Genomic DNA, 22,027 nt, shown 5'->3' on the forward strand with positions numbered 1-22,027 from the left:
AAGAAATACTCAAAATTATGCATTCTCCACAATATAGTGACAGGTGCGTTTCGTTGCGGTTGCAGGCTCATTTTTTTTAATGTTGATCTGAATTGTACCTATAATCTCTGGCGTCTTTTCTGGAAATCACCAATACTTTAATCAAACCTTAAATTAAGTAATTTTGCTGCATAAAGAGGCCCTGCAGAGACACCACCAGGAAAAACCCTGTAAACTTTTGAGCACTACGGACTAACTCGAAGATGCTTTACTTGAATAACCATTATAATAAGTAAAAGCCGCTGTTAATGGATAATGTATGTTTTTTAATTAATTTTTTTCCATTTTAAATGTGTGAATGATTAGTTTTACTCCATACAATGCATATGTGCTCATGTATTTTTCATTCAATTTATTTATTATTTTATTCAATTTTTGCACTTTGCTGGCGAAAAAAACCAAACAATAAGGTTTAAAAATGGAATTAACTGATTAAACGTATTTAACTCATTTCAAACTTTAGTTTATGTCCACATTATCAAAAACAAAGAATGTTTCTCTCCCAGATCCATCAATCAGATGACTGGGGGCCCAAGTGCAACGAGCAGTCACCAAGCGCTGCATTGCCCCATTCTTGTAATTTCCATGAATCCCTATAATTGTTATCAGACTTATATTTAATATATCCCCCCCACAGTCGCACACGCCTGATCCCTAAGGTTTTAACCATGCATGTGACCTGGCTGCTGGGGATGGGCCAAGTGTTTGGATCTCCATGCGGTGTGAACATTTCAGAGAAGAGCGCGACGCCATTTTGCAGTTTTTACCTCAGCTCCAACACCACACAAACAGGAGAGTCGGGTTGAGAGCCACACAGCTCACAGCTAACGTTGTATGACCGGCACATTCCTCACAAGAAAAAGGGTTATGCTAGACATGCAACGAAGGTGCCGCGGTTCGTCGTTTATCGTGTTAGGGCGGCTTTGGGGGAATTGGTTTATGTCGGGCCGTGGCAACTCCTCGTCTCCGAACTTCCAAATCAACATTAAGTGCTATTCGTTTGGAAACTGCTTTGAATGGATAGCCTTTTTCCTCCCGTCTCCACCAGACGAGGGAGCAATCGGAGGAGCACACGGACTGGGGATATCGCAGGCAAAGTTGTTGAATGTGTGCTACAGTCAAATGAACCTTTGTTTTCTTGTTGTTGTACCTATATTAGCAGTTGGCTGCCTAGTGTCAGGTAGCTTAACGCCCCGCTTATAAACAGGTATTGTGTTCCTCCACCGTGCAGGTTGTGCTGTGCCGTTGTCTTATTACGCCACATTTCCCCGGGGTAAACCGGATTGATTTAGCTCATTTCCAGCGGGCCTCCCCCAACCCCACCTTTGGAAGGCCCCGGTCGCATCCCATCCCCCCTTCCCCCCCCCCGCCCGGCACCCCCCCGCCCCGTAAAAAGGCCAGGCGACCCTCGCACCCACCAAAACGCCGAGATTGGGCGAATAGCGAGCAAATACGTCCGCGTTTCTCTACCCGCTCCCCCGCCGACCTCCCCTCCTCACTCCCCGGCGCTGACAGCGGACAAGGCCGAGGTCGCAACAGAGCAGGCCCGGCCGCCGAGGCTCGACCTGTCCACTCCACCTCCGCATCCTACCACACCTCACCAGCAGTCCAGAACCCGGTTCCCCGCCGAGCCGACCCTGGACAAGGTCGAGGGTAACCGAGATAGCAGGGAGCCCCGCATCACCACCACAACAACAACAGCTGCCAACATGAACCACCACCATCACCACACGCAGCAGCAGCAGCAGCAGCAACAGAAAGCCGGCGAGCAGCAGCTCAGCGAACCAGAGGACATGGAGATGGAAGGTAAGTAATGGTCCCAAGAAGGGTCAGCGGACACGATACAGGACTTTAGTTATTTTATTCAGAAATTAACACTTGCGCGAGAACTGCATAAAGTTTTATTCGTGCAAGCCGAGCTCAACTTTACAGTAAACACGAAGGCCCCGAAGCTAGCTACGATAGCCGGGTTGCATTTTTTTTTTTTTTTTTTGCTGATTGTGCGTCCGTTGCAGCATACTTGTGTGGAGCTGACCTCATTTTGCGTTATAAGCGAACGGACCTTGTGTTTGTCTCCGTGTGCCTGCAATATTCCCCGGCTTGCAAAAAAAATAACACCAAAATGATCAGTCCGTCCACACCGTTAAGAGATTAGCCACACAAATCATTCATTCCGACTGGCCACCGTGTTTTCTACATAAACGGCCCCGGTTGTGCTCGTCCCTCGGCTGTAACAAGTTTCCAGATGCACTTTGTCAAATCATCGCCGTTCTTGAATCCACACGCAGTCGCGGGATTCCAGGCCCCGATTATTGTTGATCGTTGAAATGTTTGTAAACAGTCTGACTGTTGGTGCTCGTAAATAACATGGACCCATCGCTAGGTAAATTAATCTCGCTGCGTTGACTTCACTGTGGGCTTTGGGATGATTTTGACAGTTATCGGCACCTGCGTCCTTCACCAGAGTTAGTTCCTCCGTGAGTATAGTGACCGTAGCTTTTCTATTCTTACCGACAGCCATTTATTAACGGCTCGACATGTAACGTTACACTCGCCTCTCTAAAAGACGGTGTGTGTGTGTGTGTGTTTGTGTGTTAGCATCGTGTCTGACGGCTCCTACGTTAAATGTGGGCCTGCAAAGTAACGATATCGATCAATAACTACAGAGTAAACTACAGTTTGGCCCCCGGATACATCTGACTGGTTAACGTTGGTTGTAAATACGTCCAGTGCGGCCGACGCCAGTTACCCGTTTTAATCGCCGTCTGTGTCCATTAAGATGGAAAATAAAACCGTAACGTACATCGCTAGCGGCGCAGCTAATTGTATGCTAACCAATTAGCCTCGAAGGCCCACTTCTTTACGTTTATTCACTGGCTAGCATGCTAGTTAGCTGCTCGGCTAATGCTCACGGAGGGGGTGTGTGGCGTCCCAAAATGGTGGCTTGTATTTTGCAACGTTCAATTTGGGTATTGCACGAATGTTAGGCCTTGATTATCTGCCTCACGTAATCTTTATTTTTCCCCCCCCCACACTTCCTTCTAATAGCTGCCGTATCTACTTTGGGTGATATTTTTCCTCCAGTATGAATCCTGGCTGGTACTAGTGATTGCAGCTAATGTGAGCTAATAACGGCCTGCAGCAGACGAATCTGTGGCTAACGTTAGTGTCCGCTGGATAGCCACGGAGCTAACGCAGATGCGTCAATCGTGATTTGCTAAATTGACTGTGGTGCAGCCAGTTTAGCCATCCCAGAAGAACATATGACAATCTGAAGCGCTGGGTGTAAATTACGCGTTGGTTTAGTCGTTTGTTGGACGATATGCCGACGTTTGATAGTGTGTTGTGTGAAACGTGTGGCAGAGCTGGAAGTAACGGTGGTCGCCGCTGCGGTAGTCCAGGCCCGCACCGGGGCAGCGCGGGGATTTGCTGCTTCATTGTATGGAAGAGCAAACGGCATGGAGCTCGCCATTTTTAATGATCTGTGTTTTTGTTAGCCAGGTTTGCAGTCAGGACCACCTCTCTTAGCGCTTATCAAGCGTTAAACACGCGAACTCCCGCCGTGCCGTCGTTTTTATTAAGTTTTACCAACGTCAACTTTGGACGGAGCAGAGGCTTGTGGGAGCCCTCAGCATCACTGCGTCATTCAGTCCCAGTGATTTTATTATCTGATCACAGACGCACATTGTTGCTTGTTATTCGGCAGCATGCAACATAAAGCACATCTTATTTAATTGCAGACATAAGCAAGTAGAATCAGCCCCAGCTGGCATTTGCTTTGTTTCAGTCATCATCTTTAACACTGGTCTTACTGGCAGCAGGTGCACTCACTAGACATCCTCACCCCTTTCTTGCTGGTTCACCCTTGCTGGGTTCTCTCCCAGTGCACTGCAGCCTTACAAGGATAGTGAAAACAAGTTGACATAATGAACTCCTCCTCACTTTTTCCAGGATCCTTATAGCAGCACATACCACATTTTCTTTATGGTATGCTGCATACAGTTGCAGTGGCATTAATCCATCATGTGCTCAGCATATCTGAGTCATTCTTATCTGTTTTGCTACAGCAGCATTACCAGGAATCCAGGCTGTAGGTGCCACACAATTTGGCGAGTGTTTATGCCCGTCATGGCTCTCCCAAAATTACGGGAATGATCAGAACATAAATATTACACCATTTCTCCAAATACACGTTTTGTTATAAATCCCATAGGTGTAGTAGGTGTAGATTAGCATGCTAGTAAATCTGTTTTTGAACAATTAAAATAACGTATTATTTTAATTTCAGAGACTGGAGCGTTAGGGGAGATTACAATACTTTAGTGTGCACTTCTGAATTGAATGGGAATATGCGTTTTTGATTTTCAGCAGTTACTGTTGTAGCGCAGCCACAGCAGGTATTCAAATCAATAACCGCCATAATGGAAAAATATATATTTATGAATAATAAATCAGTCTGTTGAGATGCTTGTGATTTCCCCCGTCCATGCGTCTGCCTAGTTTAAGTGACAGTAAGCTCTACAGTAAGCCGCGGTGACGTTTTGTCCAATATGGAATTGTACATCCAGCTCGTGCAGATTTCAGAGACTGATCCATTAGCATGTACCACTCAAAGGTTTCAGGATATACCGACACAGTGGGCGGGACAAGAAGTTGTCACGCAGTTGACTGACAGACCCCATTAGCAGGGTGTAATCCACTTGAGGAATCGAGGTCAGTCCTTCTGGAGGACTTGGTCAGTAACGTTACCTGGAGACACACACACACACACACACACACACACACCTAGCTGACACCGCTGCGCCTGTTGCCTCGGAGGAAGACAGGAAACACAGATAGACATGAAACACGGTGTAAGAGACAGACCCACACATCAACACATTTACGTTTATATCAATGCTGTCGTTACTCTGAACACCGGCTTCTGCAGCGCCATTGTTATCGCAGGATACAGGCAGATTTCACTCTCTCCTTGAAGTCTACTCAAAGCTCCTCTCTTTCTGTCATCAGCATGTTTTGATAGATGAGACTGCATCGAGCCGTCTCATTATTCGCCGGGGATAATTGTTGTCCTCTGCGCGTGTGTTTTTGTTTGAGCGATGACTTGCAGCTTAATCCTGCATTGTGTTTATAATTACCCAGCCTACTGTAATGTTGCATGGTCTTTGTTGCACACACACATTCTCTCTCTCTCTCTCTCTCTCTCTCGCTTGCCCTCGCTCCGACACACAGGCCAGAAAAGAAGACTTGTCATGCTGTCTCAGCAGGGTTTTCCCAGTGAAATGTATGAAAGGGGAAAGGCAGGAGCACTGTCTGGAGATACAGGAAATAAAGAAGAGAGACAGGAGTTGCAGAATTACTTTTTTGTTTTTAAAAGTTAAACTGCCCAATCAGACAGCTTTTCAAAGCAACTAGGAAAAATAAGACTAATAAGAATGTGATTAATCTCCCCTCAAATGTTCCATTACCTAAGGATGATGCTACATTAGAAAAAGTATTGTAAGAATATAAAAGGTTTGAGTTGCACTGATGTTTATATTCACATTTTTTAGAAATAAAATGATTCAGCAGTAGTAAAAGTCTATTGTACGCACTTTTAGTTTTAAATGGTTATTGCTGTTGCTCGATCATGCCTGGTGAACGTTAATGAAAACTACTTCTAATGTGAGAGGAAGCCTTGTCTGTGATGTTTCGTTTATTGATCACGGTCGTCTAATTTCTGACCTGCTGAAGTCACATAGTTAGCAACACAGAGGCTCCAGCCAGCTTTCTTCCAGTTGACAAAAGGTCTCTACCATGCTATCCATACAGTCATTTCATATTTTTTCTCTCTTTGTACAGCTGGAGACACAGACGACCCTCCGAGAATCCCGGCCAACCCAGTGATCAATGGTAACGTGGCCATGGCAGATGGACACAACAACACAGAGGAGGACATGGAGGACGGTAAGGACGACGTGCACAAACAAACACGCTTACAAACACTTAACACTTTTGCTTGTTTTGGTGATTGTGCTGTGAAAGAATTCGTCATAATGCTGGTTTAGTGTCATCGTATGAGTGACTCTGTAGAGTTGTTAGTCTCATGTAGGTTTTGAATAAAGTTATATCCACAGACCACTTACATCGGGTCTTGTCAGTGAACAGTAGAGGAAACCTGTTCTCTGTCCAGAATCTAACCTGTCACCTTTTTTCTTGTCTCCTCCATCTTTCCGCAGACACCAGTTGGCGGTCAGAGGCGACTTTCCGCTTTGTAGTAGAACGCTTCAGCCGCCTGAGCGAGTCAGTGCTCAGCCCGTCCTGCTTTGTCCGAAACCTTCCATGGAAGATAATGGTGATGCCGCGCTTCTATCCTGACCGGCCACACCAGAAGAGCGTGGGCTTCTTCCTGCAGTGTAACGCAGAGTCAGACTCCACGTAGGTGTCTTTGGTGGGACGGGGGATTTTGGGGGACTTTGCAGAGACACACAGGCATACACCTGAAACCTTTGATGGTCCTGGCAAACATACACAAAAAGTGTTTTCTAACATTAAATAGCATTCAATGATAATACATTTAAAGAGGTCACCTTTCACAAAACTGCTGTTCAAGTCATAGACATATCTCATTAGTGCGGATTTATTACTAAAACTGAATATGTATGTTTTATACCTGCTTACAGCTTCTGCTGCTGGAAATGACACTTTCTGTTAAGTTAGACTATACTAATTTTAGGACATATACTACAGTAAAATCTTGACATAATGGTGCTTATATAAATTACTGCCTCCCCACTTTTCTCTGTTTTATAACTTAGTCACAGTTAACATAACTCTGTTTTTACACTGAAAGACTCTTTCATGTCGATGTGAAACAATCTCTGCAAATTAATGTAGAGTACAGATCACATTTTCATTCATTTTCGAGATACAAAAGCCTACCAGGGCCTTAAGCATCCCACCACCATGCTTTATATGTCACATGGTGTGTTTCTGTGCAGCCCGTGGATTATGTGAAACGTTGCATGTAGTTCGATGGGCAAAAAGCTCCCACGTGCCTCCTGGCAAAGACTAGCCCAGGTGTCATATTAGTTTTTCTTTTCAACAATGTCTTCCTCTTAACCACGGGACCCTGCAGCTCCTTCAAAACTGCCATAAGACATTTGATAGGCAGGGCCGTCTCCTTTCTGGAGGTTCACAGCCATTGTTTGTTTATTTACTTTTTGGACACAAAGCACAGCACTTGTGGGGGGAAAAAGGGAAAAGAAAGTAAGCAAAAGTAAAAAATAAACAGGGGTAGGGTCCATCTCTAAACTTAACAACAAAGCCTACATATATACATATCTCACATTAATTTACAATGATTCTGCACCTGGAAGAAAAAAACAACAATTTCAAGATGGAAGGTATTCCCTCATCACTACTATGTTCCCACGACACAAAATCAGGCCTTATAGCTTACAGCCATTTTAAAAAAATGATTTACATCACTGTACTGCAAGGAATATTTGGTTAACATGTAATTGCATCTGAGAAATATCTTGTCATAGGTTGATTACACGCAGAGTATCTCCATTCAATTTATAATGCGATTTTTAAGAGCGCTGGGCTGCACGGATAATGATTTGGTGTGTTTTAGTAAGTGGGGTGAATACTTTTGTGTCTTTAACACTGTCTTTAATTTGCATCAAGTACTTTGGATACCTCAGTTTTGGTCAAAGGGTATTCATCAAAGTTGCCACCAAGAAACATGAAAGGAAGTGAAATGGGCTGTTCAGGCCCTGTCACCCTGTAATCCCCCCACTCATTAATGCTTTTTATTGATAGAATTGGTTAACGTGCATATTGGCTCACAGGTTGTTGCAACACAAAGTCACAGTTCACTGACATGGTCTTTTGTTTAACAAAAATAAATCTTCATCGCTTAAAAAAAGGAAACAACTGCTTAATACATTGTGGAAGTGTGTGCAGAACTTACTGGCTGTGAATTTTCTTGAGCTAGCCTGTCATTAATTATCACACAGGAAACACAGGATGGAGTCATTAACCTCAACAGAATCTAAACTAGATGGCACTCTGCTGATTTGCCCACTATGCATGCACAGTTCCTCAATAATATAATATGTTAAATCTGCTATTAGAGCCAGATCTTTATCAAAATACACACCATGTGATACGTATACCAGAATTTATTCAAAGACGTATGGTTGTTCATGAGAGAATGGTTATAAAAAAACATCCTGTCTCACAGTGTTAAGACATCCTTTACAGATTTCTGAATCCTGTTCTCTGTGGTGTTTCAGGTCATGGTCATGCCACGCACAGGCCATGCTGAAGATCATTAACTACAAAGACGACGAGAAGTCCTTCAGCCGCAGAATCAGTCACCTGTTCTTCCACAAAGAGAATGATTGGGGCTTTTCCAATTTCATGTCCTGGAGTGTAAGTACAAAAACCGATGACTTTTAATTATTAATATTGATAGCCAGATAAGTTTTTCAGATGGGACACCAAAGAAACACTGGCTTTTTGCTGAAGAGGCTTGTAGTTGTAGACACGCATAGGAGACACATTTGTTTGTTGATTGGGTGGATAAAAGAGGCTGTGCTGACAGAGCCGTTTAATTTTTGTGCTGCATAATGCCATTTGCTCATTGTAAATAAAGGCTTTTACTTCTACCCATTCGTATTGATATTAACTGTTTTGGTGGTTTGGTTGTGTTTCAGGATGTGACTGATCCAGAGAGGGGCTTCGTCGATGATGACAAAGTCACCTTTGAAGTCTATGTCCAGGCAGATGCCCCACATGGAGTGGCGTAAGTATTTCTTTTCTCAGGGTTTTTTTCTCTCCACGTTGTGTTTTCTTCAATGTTTCCAGGTTTCATTTCTCCGATTAGGTTTCATAAATTATAACCAGCTTTCTCTCTGTAAACAGCTGGGACTCTAAGAAACACACAGGCTATGTTGGACTGAAGAATCAAGGAGCTACCTGCTACATGAATAGCCTGCTACAGACTCTCTTCTTCACCAACCAGCTACGTCGGGTATGGTTTTATCTTTGCGTGTTAGTTTAGTGCATTGGCTTAAGCAGAGCCACTAAAGACGTCTATTGCCTGTCACAATACCAGAAATTTAGTAGTTGATGCCAATAACAGTGAAATTCTGCAATTCTTGATAACAATTCGATTCGACCATTCAATGTCCCCTGATACCAATTTAATATCTACTGATACCAAGTCCTGATCCAATACTTATGTTTTCCTTAATAATACAGGCAAATAGCTCTCCAATGCCTTAAGAATAAAAATGCCTGCAACCAAGCTATAAATGCAAACCAAATATAAAACTCAAAGCTCTGTAATCTGTTGTTGATCTTGTCACTGTCTGGTGACCTGCAGTGTTTGTTGCTTTAGTGCAGCCTTTTCCTGAGTAACCTGGATGAACTGTACCCTGCTGTACCCCCATCTGTACGTCTTTTGCGCAGATGACATTAACTACTCTTATTTGCTTTTTGATGCACTTGCAGTGGTATGGGGCGTATGCGGCTCTCCAACGCTCTCTGACCAGGAACTCAGTCTCAGAGCTCTTGCGCGTCTACACACACACACACAGAGGAGAGAGTTGATGAGCACTGTGCACAAAGTTTCACTAGTAATTCACCTTTACAGCTGCATTTGTCGCCAACTTCTAAATCCTCTTCTTCCTGTGGGAGTTAACAGCCGACTTCAGTATTTGTAGCCGCGTTACGCTGCCCCACCGGGTCCGCAAGAATCGCATCCTCAGCCCCTATGGTACTGCGGAAAAAACGATTCTTATTTTCAGAATTTTGGTAGCAACCTGGTACTGAAGTATCGGTTCTTGTGACATCCCTAACTGCATTTGTAAATGTGTGACTTAGAGCTCCAGTTCAGTATTAGTATCTTTTGTCCACATGTTGATGTGTCACAAGTGTTAAAAGCCTTCAAATGTACACTAAATTTTAAAATGTATTTTGAAAGTCGCAACCTGCATCTGTGGTATCGACTCTCTGTGACTCTCCTCCCCCTATCAGTATGAGTACCTATTTTGTTTATTAATGTTCTTCTGTAACATCTGCTGATTCTTCTTGCAGCACTGTTACCACTGTCATTTTGTTTCACTGAGGCCCTCTCATTTACCATGGTCTTGATGCTGTTTCATATTCATTTCTATGAATAAATATAGAAAATGTCTTCACAAAACAGTGAAAATGTGTAACTTTAGTCTACAAGGGCTACTTTCTAAAATTCCTAACGCTTGTGTGAATCCTCCTGACGCTCTTCCCAGGCTGTGTACATGATGCCCACAGAGGGAGATGACTCTTCCAAGAGCGTTCCCCTGGCACTGCAGAGGGTTTTCTACGAGCTGCAACACAGCGATAAACCCGTCGGCACCAAGAAACTCACCAAGTCCTTTGGGTAGGGTAGACTTCTGTGTTATTGATAGCTCTCACCTATCCTTTGACTTAAGGTTAGTCAGATGTAGGCCAGAATGATAAGTAAAACCAGTATTTAGTGTTTTTGGCTCAGTGGTTTGCTTGTAGCTTTTTCTCTGTATTTAGTTTTTTGGGATTTCTTAGTTTGAATAAGATCAACAGTTTGAAGTAACTATAAAATACAGGATATGACACTGCTGGGGCCAGATTATTTTTTTAAACATTTTAAAATTGTCTTAAATGTTATTTTTAGTAGAATCTGTAAGTACTGTATCTAACTATCTTGCTGTGCTTTTTTTCCTCTGTGTGAAGATGGGAAACACTAGATAGCTTCATGCAGCACGATGTACAGGAGCTGTGCAGAGTGGTGAGTTCTCTTATATTCTCTTAAACAATGTGGGTGTGTAAATGTATGCATGCTGAATAATTACTGACTGTGTGTGTGTTCTAGCTCCTGGACAATGTGGAGAACAAAATGAAAGGCACTTGTGTTGAGGGAACCATTCCCAAGCTCTTCAGAGGAAAGATGGTGGTATGTTTTCTTTCTCTGTACCTCTCCTCATCTGACTCTTTATAGCTACGGTCACATTTTGTGTATTTGTTAAAGAATTCATCAGTCTAGCCTGAGTTACAGTTCAAAAAGACAAATCACAATTGATGTTTATTTGTTGATGGTCAATGTTTTCAGTGTTATTTAGCATAGTAATGCCAAATTATGCATTATGTAAATACTGCTGCAGATTTTGTTAAGATAGTGGTGATGTGAAGTAGTCTAACTTAGCACAGGATGTAGCCTCGAACAAGGTCAGTTTAAGAATAGAATGAGGTTAAATCAAGAAGTGGCCCTCTTAGAAATAATATTTTTAACTTGCCAATTATGTCATACAGTCTGACCCCTGTGTGTGTGTGTGTGTGTGTGTGTGTGTGTGTGTTACACTCCAGTCATACATCCAGTGTAAGCATGTGGACTACCGGTCAGAGCGGATAGAGGACTATTATGACATCCAGCTTAGCATAAAAGGAAAAAAGAACAGTGAGTAGCAACATCAACACAACTTCATGTTTATTTTCTCAAACAGAGAACTGATTATTTTTTTTTTTTTTTAGCTGATTTAGAAGTTTGTTACCGATGTTATCTTGATGCAATCTGTGCTTTCTGCTCATTTCCAGTCTTCGAGTCTTTCAAAGATTATGTTGCAACCGAGCAGTTAGATGGAGACAACAAATACGACGCAGGAGAGCATGGCCTGCAGGTGAGGCTTCACAGTGACTGGATCTAAATAATTTATGTCTTTTGTTCTAGTTTATTTTACTTTGCTTACATTTAGTTTTGTTTTATTTATTTTGCTACACCTCAGCTGATATTTAAGCTAATTTTGAACCCAACATTTTTGTTCCAAGTCTGTCATTAACTGATAAAGCAGGGCCACGTTGGACAAAGTTCAATTTGAATGTGAGACAATACACTTGAGAATGTAGGTCGTACACAGTTTTTGAAATGTCAGCTGTGAATTTAAGACATAAGATACTGGTTTTGCAAAACACCTGAAATGCATCAGGCCGGCAAGCTGGATATGGTTGCTGTTCTGATTGTATTTCAGTGTTTCCATTTCAATTTGTTTCTGTAACATCTGAAAAAACACTGAAATACATGATTATGTGGTCTAAAATCAAATCTTGAGTGCTACCTTGGTATTGGCATGGAAGACAAGCAGGCACAATAATAACGCTAAAGTGCCTTCATAAGATTTGAAAAATGTGTTTGGGTTAAAAGTCTGGTTGAAGGAAATTACCTAACGCCGTTTTCCAACCTTTTTCCCCTAAGGGACCCCTTTTCTATCATTAAGTAAACTGACGACCCCTGACTAAGTTACACATAATTATGGTTATTAACAATACTGAACAATTGATGAACTGTAGAATGAACCCAAATAGCTAACACAATAACTGTGGGAAGTTTGTGTTAAACAAGCTGATTGTTTTCTGATGGTTTTAGGAACTTTTTATACAATTCTGTTTATCTATTGTGTACTTCTTATTTTTTAACAACAATACATTCTATCTAAGCAAACAAACTTTATTTAGTTTTGTTAACAGAAATGCTAAGATATAGGCCTACTGTGTATATATTTAAGTTTTCTTACACCCCTTATAATCAAGAATGCCTTTGAAACCCCCCGTGAAGCTTTGGGGACCCCCAGATTGGGAACAACTGACTTAGTGGCGCAAACATTAAGGGTTGTGTAATTAATGTCTGTGGGATGTCCTGACCAGATGTCTTACATGTTTGTTTGTCCTGCAGGAAGCAGAAAAGGGAGTGAAGTTCCTTACCTTCCCTCCAATCCTTCATCTGCAGCTGATGAGGTTCATGTATGACCCACAGACTGACCAAAACATCAAGATTAACGACAGGTACAACAAACACACCACTCTCTCTCTTTCACACACTTGCATGTACATTTTTTTAATTATGCTTACCCAATGCGTTAGTGGCTGGTGCAAAGACATCATTTTAGAGACACTCTTGGTCCATGTTAACATAAGTTAAAGAAGCAGTCTATTTCCAGAAATGGCTCATGAGCCTGCACTGTCTGAACAGCATGCCCTGACCTCCTGCACTAAGACAGTGAGAAAGTGAGTCATCATTGAGAGTGTTTTTTTTTTTTCTTTCTATGGGCCATATAATTCTACGTAAAGCTCTGTGGGAGCTAATTGTGTTTTAACAATCCACCGGGATAATATCACTTTCAGAACACACGCACACACGTGCAGCCATCCAGAATAGTTGATTTTCCCCTGTAGCGCCTCAACGGGCTCTGAGTCATCCTTGTGACGCTGCCATCAGTACCTGGCCCCCAGAGGGCTTTGTATATGTAGACACACATTAAACTCTTCCTTTCTCTCTTCTCCTTGTCTTGATATTTAACCCTTCTCTTTCAATACTATTTTTATTCTACACGTCCCATCTATTCTTCATATGTTTATTTCTGCCCTCGCATTCTCTTCTTGTTTCCTCGTGCCATTTTCTCCTGCCTGCCATCGCCCATCTTCTCTAATCTCTCCCTCCCTCCCTCTCTATCTTTTGTTTGTTGTTTTTGTTGTTTGTCTATCCTCATTGCTTCTCCTTCCTTCTCTTCCTCCTCTTTCCTCAATAGGTTTGAGTTTCCTGATCAGTTGCCCCTTGATGAGTTCCTTCAGAAGCCAGACTCCAAGGACCCAGCCAACTACATCCTGCATGCAGTGCTAGTGCACAGCGGGGACAACCATGGCGGTCACTACGTCGTCTATCTTAACCCAAAAGGGGACGGCAAAGTGAGTGTCAAGGAACCAATAGTGAGAACAATTTTTTTTATGCACCTTTCACCCAAAAATTCTGTGGGCTTGGTTGGGGCTTTACACTAATAGCTATAATTTTGTAGAAGATTTTGTCAGAACTTGCGATAAACTAACACACGGGTGCTCAACTTTAAATATGAGATCTACTTTGTCATCATGAGTACACTTCATTTGATATTGTGGAATTATACACTGGTCAACTATAGAACTGACAAACACAAAAAATCCTCTAAAATCAGTGTCAGCGTCAGAGCCTTTAGGCCTGGCAGGCTGCCGTGCTTGCGATACACTGACAGAAACCCTGAGCTATATGTATATATTATACTAACTTGTCCATAGAACATTGTTTAAAAGACTGGTTTCAGAGAAATAACAAGAAACGGCCAAGATACGAAATATTTGCTGATGTTAAAAACAAGGTGATTCAGAGTTCACAATTAATGGTCAGATAAGCTACTTTACAGAAGGGTATCTCGACCACTTAAACATACTACAAGGAATTGTTGTTGTTATGAGTCTCAACTGCAAACAAGAGTGTGTGTTGTACAGACTGTATTGTTTTTATGTTACATGTTGCTGCTTTAATGTTAAACGAACTGACTGTTCAAAACCAGTGTTGAACTAGCTACACAATATGAACTGACAGAGTCCAGCTTTTGCCGCTGACAATGCATGTGGTATCGTTCTTGTATTCAGTCCTTGTATTGTCTGTTTTTTCCACTCCCAGTGTTAAAGGTCCAGTGTGTAGGATTTTGTGGGCATTTAGCGATGCAGTTGCAGATCAAAATTTCCTCTCCTCACAGCACCAAGCCACCCCATCACCCATTAGACCACTCCCAGCCAACCCGCCTGAAAGTCCTGATCTGCACACACAACACACACACACACCCAGCACACACACAAACACACACACCTAAGTGCAATGTGTTGTATTTTGTGATAACATGATGAGGGAAACTTTTAGCATTATTAATTTGCATGTTGGCATTGGGGTTGATTGAAGGCATGTCAAGATGACTTGATGTAAACGGTCGTCTTAAGTGCTCTCTGGTTTTCTCTTTTTATCCCGTCTCCGCCTCATTCTTTCGCTCTCTCCAGTGGTGTAAGTTTGATGATGACGTGGTGTCGCGGTGCACCAAGGAGGAGGCCATAGAGCACAACTATGGTGGACATGACGATGACCTCTCAGTGCGCCACTGCACTAACGCATACATGTTGGTCTATATCCGTGAGTCCAAGCTCAGTAAGTAACATACTCCATCTCCTTCTGTCTTTTTGGACCAAACTAAACAAAGGCTGGTGCTAGAGACTGTCCCATAAACACATAAAAGATCCCCTCAATTGCTCCAGTTAATCTGCATTTAAGTACAACACTGTATAAATATAAGGAATGTATGAGTGGTGTGGGAAGTTTTAATTCCTGTTCCCACTTTGTCATTTGGTGACTGAATTTCTCACAATGGCTGCCTTCATTCACTGTCTTAGTGACTATAGTAATCACAAATGTTACTGTATTGCGCTCTGTCTGCTCTATAATTGTCACTTGCATCTTTCTGTATCCCAGGCGAGGTGCTCCAGCCAATGACTGACGTGGACATCCCCCAGCAGCTGGTGGAGCGTCTGCAGGAGGAGAAAAGGGTGGAGGCACAGAAAAGGAAGGAGCGCCAAGAGGCTCACCTCTACATGCAGGTCCAGGTAGGAAACTGGGACTGCTGTTTAATAGCTCTTAAGTCCGTGATGCTTTGCAGAGACAAAGTACTTTGGTGGCTGTTTAATTTCATAAACCTGCTGGTGCAAGCTGCTTAGTTGGAAATGTTGGTGGGGTAACTTGGTATTTTTTCAACCTGGAACCTTATTTTCCCATGTGTTTGTGTCAGAGGAATTAAAGGGGTCAACAAGTTTTGATTTGGTCCAGTATGTGGGGGGCTACAACATAATCCATATGAGCATTTTTTGCCACTGACCGGCTTTCACCTGATCCACTGTGTGTGTGTGTGTGTAATCATGGGAAAGGTGAGCGTAGAAATGCTGGCTGGAAGCGTTTGTTGTGTTGGAGTACAGAAAGTGTAGCTTAGTGTTCATATAAAAGATTTTCAGTGACACTGCTGAATATTTTGCTGATTTGGAGGAGTTTTTTGAATTCGATGGCCACCTGTATTTATTTGAGCTGAGTATACGGACGATATTGGGGCTGCCCACAACTAAAGATTTTCCTAGTTGTAGTCGTTTAGTTTAGTTATTTCAACACAGTGTAACATCACACAAATCTCGTTGTTCAACACGGAGAATAAATAACTTCCAACTTCACAAAAACAAATACTTGCTGACTTATCGTTACGATGGATGATGTATAATGTTTTCAGTTACTTACAAATGAACTTGCTCCTGTTCCTCTGTTTGATGCCTCTCCTGTTGCTGCCTGAACCCGCTGTGTTTCACCCCCCCAGAGTCATAATATTCCTGGTTGGTGCCGCTGTAAATCAGCTGGTCTCTGTTGCTCTGCTACTCTTCTGTCGCTCATTCTGGCACCACTTGTTAACAGAATCCCCGCTGGGTCCCGCGGCTCCTATGATAGTAATTCCCCCTGTCCTACGAGCTTCCAGTCCCAATACTGTCAGCTAATAGGACCGGCAGCAGCTAGTACAGTTGGCATATGCAACAGCGCCTACTGTCAATGAACAGCGCACCGATAAGCGACTCCGTGTTACAAGAGAAAAGGTCCGTGTTGCGACCAACAATTAAGTTAACTATTAGGGGCCAGCCCTAAATGATGTGAAGATGAAGAGCTCTTACAAACTGAAGAGTGGACAAGGAGGGTGAACCAGCTGCTGCAAGGCTGCAAAGCTCGGAAGACTGGTTGTGTTCCTGTGGGTGCTGCTCCTACAGAGGAGATTTTATAGACCTGATCAAGCGAAAGGTTGAGAAAATTATTCATTTTTCTATAGGCTCCCTTTCATAATGATGTCACACTTATAATAACAATCGGAGCCAGTCGAACGCAAAAACAAGCACTTTGAATGGATGTATTTTGACTCAATTGCCGCATGGATTACATTGTAACCCTTATCACAGCTGCTCGCTTCAGCGCTCTCCCTTAATGCTGAACTAAATTAAAGACTTGTTGTTCCCATCAGTCATTTTGACACACAAATAAGGGGTCCCGGTTGAAAAACACCAAAGTTACCCTTTAAGTGTAGGCATGAGAAACACTTGTGGGTCATAACAAGGGATGATTGAGTTTTCATAGTTTTTTTAGGAAAATCCTACCTAGTATGCCTTTAAGGCAATACGTTGATCTGTGGTTGTTATTGTGACGTACTTTTATATTGGCACATACAGAGAGGGTTCTACAAGTTTTCTCTGTCAGCAGCAGGCAAGAATGTATGTACTCCTGCTGAGCTGTGGCAGTCTCACTGTGGTCAAGAGTAGAGTGTGATAATGAGGAAACAGCTAGTTCAAAGATGAGAGGTTTCTCCTGTTCAAAGATGTCAGCTGCTCTGCCTTTTGTTATTTGGTCAAGTATAAAGTCAGGTCAAAAGGCTGATTTCTCCTTATTACTTTGCTCTGGAGAGGTGATAAGAGAAACAAATAAATGTCAATTAGAAAGATGTGTGTGTTTTGCCCAAAGACAAAACAAATGCAGCTACAGTGTTGTGGTTAGATGAAGAGGTGCAGCCAACAGACACCTTGGGCAAAAAGTGTGCAAATGTCCTCCTACAGCTTTCGTTTCTCTCTCTGTATCTTGGTTCTTGGTCTAGTTTTGTTTTTGTCAGTTACTAATGTTGTTCCTGTCCTCTTCCTCCTCTGGCCAGATGGTGACAGAGGACCAGTTCTGTGGTCATCAGGGCAACGACATGTATGATGAGGAGAAGGTGAAGTACACAGTCTTCAAGGTCCTGAAGAGCTCTACACTGCAAGAGTTTGTCCAGAACCTCTCCCAGACCATGGTGAGACACTCGAGATCAAATAAAAGTATACCATGATGGTTTATTGATCTACTGTAAACTCCTTTCATACCCTTCTCTCAATTTCAGCTTGATTTAATTTTTCTCCCATCCAGTAGCTACTTTCCACCTTTTTGTCATATTAAGTCCTTTTTTGACATCTCCATTCATCTAAACATAAGTACAACTAAAATTAAACTCTCCTGTTTATTTGCTGCAGGGTTTCCCACAGGACCAGATGAGGCTGTGGCCCATGCAGGCCCGGAGCAATGGAACCAAGCGACCCGCCATGCTCGACTACGAGGCTGACTGCAGCAAGTCGGTAAGTGTTTAAAAAACCTGTTTTGTGAAGGTATTTTTGGTAGTGGTAGCCGAGACGCTACCACTGCATCATCAGGTGTCCTTTGTAGAATTTTGATTTTTAGAGCACAAGAATATTGAGTCGCTGAAAACAATGAATTAAGTCACCTGCATTAAAACATTATAATGTTGCAACTGTGCAGCAGTGTTTCAAAACAAGTACCCCTTAATATATGTGTGTGTTGTTGAATGCGTACGCTAATCTGTCCTATGTTAGACTCTCGTATATAAAGCGGTTGTGTATGTTTGTGTTTCAGATGATCGACTTGAGCGACAACGAGAACCCCTGGACAATATTTCTGGAGACCGTGGATCCAGAGATGGCGGCCAGTGGGGCCACGTTACCCAAGTTTGACAAAGACCGTAAGTTCCACCCTTCAGCCCTCATCCAGCTAAGTGTCAGTTTCATCAGTGTTTATGCATTGTGGTACTTTTTTATTAATGGTTTCTCATTGATCCCAGTGATTTCATATAGGTACTAAAGTAATGTCAGTGTACCATGACCTCTACATCATCCCTCCCTTTAATTGTCAAGGTTTTATTTGTTTCAAACTGGCTTTGCATTCTTTTGTGTTAACGGCACACACGCAGCAACCTGAATTACTAGAAATGCTGCTTCACAGGTTATGATCACTTGACTGTTACTGTTAACACTGTAAGAAACACTCAGGAACATAATAAAAGGTTTTGTGTGGCTGAAGTAGCCCCCAAATTTAAGAACGGCTTTTTGTGTGTTTAGTATGGATACCGATGTTTATCTGTTGTTTAGTATGGATACCGATGTTTATCTGTTGTTTAGTATGGATACCGATGTTTATCTGTTGTTTCGCATCAGTTTTGTACTGGCTAAACGTTGTGTTGGTTATTTCCAACCTCCGCACACACATACTAATGTACTCCATGCAGCAACACTGACAGTGAGATGATGTTCAACGCTGCATCTCACATCTTGGATCAAAAGAGAAATAGACTGAGATGCAACAAGGCAGAGATGCTTATCTTTGTAGATTTATTTGTTTCCCTGGCACAAAAGGGCGACTAAATAACAACAAAGAAACATTGTCATGAGCCTAATTAAGGACTCACCCTTGATATATGGTACATGCTCTAACCAGTGAGCTACCGGGGCGGCCCTAGTAGTTTAATTTTTAACACCAGTGGTGGTCATTTAAGCAATTTCTTTGACATGCTGTCCACCATTATAGCAACAGTGTCTTTGTTTGGATCAGGCTCTTTTCATCAGTCACTATTTTGGAGCTACTGTATGTTTTTTGACTTGTCTCTTTCTTTTCAGATGATGTCATGTTGTTCTTGAAGATGTATGACCCCAAAACCAGAAGCTTAAATTATTGTGGACATATCTACACACCTATATCCTGCAAAATAAGTAAGTCTGTTTCAAGCTCAACACACTGTCACACTTTAAATCAAAATGCTTTGAATGTAAAGCTTAAATTGTGTTTCTTTTGCTCTTTTCTCCCTGTAACCAGGAGACCTTCTGCCAGTCATGTGTGAGAGAGCAGGGTTTCAGCAGGAAACTAGCCTTATCCTCTATGAGGTGATCTATTTATGTAGCACTCACTTGCTGGCACATTCCTCTGTCTTCTTCTCACTTGTTCTCACTCTTCACTCGCTGCTTCACACACTCACATTCTCATGCTCTTCTATCTGACACACAAGTGTCGCCTCACAAACTCTCCTCTGCACACTTTCACACACTGTCATTTGTAGCATCTCTCTTTTTCTCGCCCTTACCCTTCTGTAGCTTGGCATGTTTACATATCCTTAACCAAATACTCTAATACTCTACTTTTCCCATGATGCCGTGTGTGTTACAGGAAGTAAAGCCCAATCTAACAGAGCGGATACAGGACTATGATGTCTCTCTGGACAAGGCCCTGGATGAGCTCATGGACGGGGACATCATTGTCTTCCAGAAGTAAGACTGTTTTTGTGTGTGAAATAAACTAGGGATGACAGTGACAGTGTGCCCTAATTTATATGACAGTATATTTTAATCTTAACCGCTGCATGGGTTAAAATACTATGAGTTGCTTTAGTGCAAGTTCAGAGCTTTATAGCAGGGCAAACTGTATAGCCAAAGCCTGTCCAACCACTGCATCTCATGTGGAATCAAAGACTGGACTGCTAGCAGTCCTATGGTGTAATGTTTATTCCACACAAATTCAGTTTAGTTTAGTTTAGTGCGACAGCCAACTAATGTAGCAATACGCCAACGAAGCGGTGAAGAAGAATGCAAGCCAGTGAACCTGATGTTTCATGAAGAAGGAAATGCACTCAATGCGTTTGTTGGGTCTCAAGGATGTAAACATAACTTTAGCTTGTTTACAATAAAACTTCACAAGGCACTTTAAGCTGAACTTGTATGATTTGATTTTGCACAGTGCCCCATGTTAAATCTTGTCCAAATAAAACACCAGAGACAGGCAGAGGACTTACATGTCTCTGGACTCTGGTATTTCTAATGAAATTCAAAGGAACTAGGAAGATCTTAGTTAGAAATATTTTGTCTATGCCACATCAATGCTTCCTCTGTTGCCTTATACTTTCTTTTTATTTTGTCTGTCCTCCTTCATACCTTCTCCTACCTATGCTTCCATCTGCCTTTGTCACATCTGTCTGTACGGTTTGTTCTTCCCTCCCGTTGTCATTTCTGCCTTCCACGACCCCCATCAACTTGGCACATTCTTGATTAAATTAATCAATTGTCCAATCATGCAGGGACGACCCAGAGAACGACAGCAGTGAGCTGCCTACGGCCAAGGACTATTTCCGGGATCTCTACCACCGTGTGGACGTCATTTTCTGTGACAAGACCATCCACAATGATCCTGGCTTCGTGGTCACGCTTTCTAACCGTATGAACTATTTTCAGGTATGGGTTGTTCAGCTTCGTCAATGAATCGTTTTGCTAAAAAATTGTGGTGCATCTTAAAAATATCTAAAGGTTCTAATTCTTATCTTTTAGATATTTTTTCCTTTTTCCTTGTAGTCTCTCTGTTGGCATTTCAGGTAGCAGGCACAGATGAAACCTGACAGGCCTGTGGTGATCCCCACTCGTAATGTTTGTGTTGTCTGTTTTGTCAGGTGGCCAAGACAGTAGCGCAGAGGTTGAACACAGATCCCATGCTGCTGCAGTTCTTCAAGTCACAGGGGTAGGAGGCTTGTCTCATCCCCACACACACACACGTACACATACACACACAGAGATAATGATGATCTCATATGATCTGGCATCTTGTCTTGACAAAGACTGAAGAAGTGCATACTGTGTGATTATAGTAAAAGTGTGTTGTTAAATAAACACAGGACTGATGATCACCTTAATACACTTGTCTTTCTCGCTGTATGTCAAGCCAAGAGGAATAAAATATTGGACTTATTGTCCAGTTTGAGTTTTAAATATAAAACTGGTACACCAGAGGAGACTGAATAAAGAAAAACACTGGAGACATGGGGGAGAATTATAGTATTTGCTTGTACCTGCATCATTTGTAGTGGAGTAACTATTCCTACTTAAAAAGCATAAAAACTTCCCTTGCAGTGTTGTGCTGGTTGGTATTTAGTATGTAGTGCAAATAGCATACTGGAACATTACCCGATTTTCATTCCTTTTCAAATAATTATTCCAATTTTGTAGTCCTGCTTGACATATAGAAAGAAATACGTAGCATCTATTTCTGTACTGTGTTCTCATTCTCACAGCTTGTGTTGTTTGCCTTTGATTTGATTACTTGCGGTTGTCAGTAGAAATGTTGCGTAACCTGTCCCCCCCCACCTTTCTTTGTTGTTTTCCTCTAACTCCTCCCACTCTGCCTCCCTCCCCTCTCCCTCTCCATTCCTCTTCCGTTCTGCCTCTGCATCTCTGAATTTTCTCGTCTCCCCCTTCTGTTCAC

At 42.3% G+C, this 22,027-nt stretch overlaps 1 protein-coding gene across 4 annotated transcripts; it reads left to right on the top strand.

Annotated features, from left to right (window-relative positions):
- Nucleotides 1-1,441: 1,441 nt before the first annotated feature.
- Nucleotides 1,442-21,286, top strand: usp7 (ubiquitin specific peptidase 7 (herpes virus-associated); the record flags this gene model as incomplete). Of its 4 annotated transcripts, none has more annotated exon segments than XM_035655303.1 (23): nt 1,442-1,845; nt 5,881-5,985; nt 6,258-6,456; nt 8,322-8,460; nt 8,745-8,833; nt 8,953-9,061; nt 10,323-10,453; nt 10,783-10,837; nt 10,922-11,002; nt 11,413-11,503; nt 11,641-11,723; nt 12,773-12,882; nt 13,626-13,803; nt 14,905-15,049; nt 15,371-15,501; nt 17,619-17,753; nt 17,971-18,072; nt 18,368-18,473; nt 19,405-19,497; nt 19,601-19,668; nt 19,949-20,049; nt 20,853-21,006; nt 21,219-21,286. In XM_035655303.1, coding segments are annotated over 23 exon segments (2,570 nt in total), but the record flags the coding sequence as incomplete, so codon positions are not given.
- Nucleotides 21,287-22,027: the final 741 nt, after the last annotated feature.

Source organism: Morone saxatilis, unplaced genomic scaffold, assembly GCF_004916995.1.
Source record: "Morone saxatilis isolate NCDOM2014 unplaced genomic scaffold, NCSU_SB_2.0 Contig14, whole genome shotgun sequence".
NCBI classification, from domain to species: domain Eukaryota; kingdom Metazoa; phylum Chordata; class Actinopteri; family Moronidae; genus Morone; species Morone saxatilis.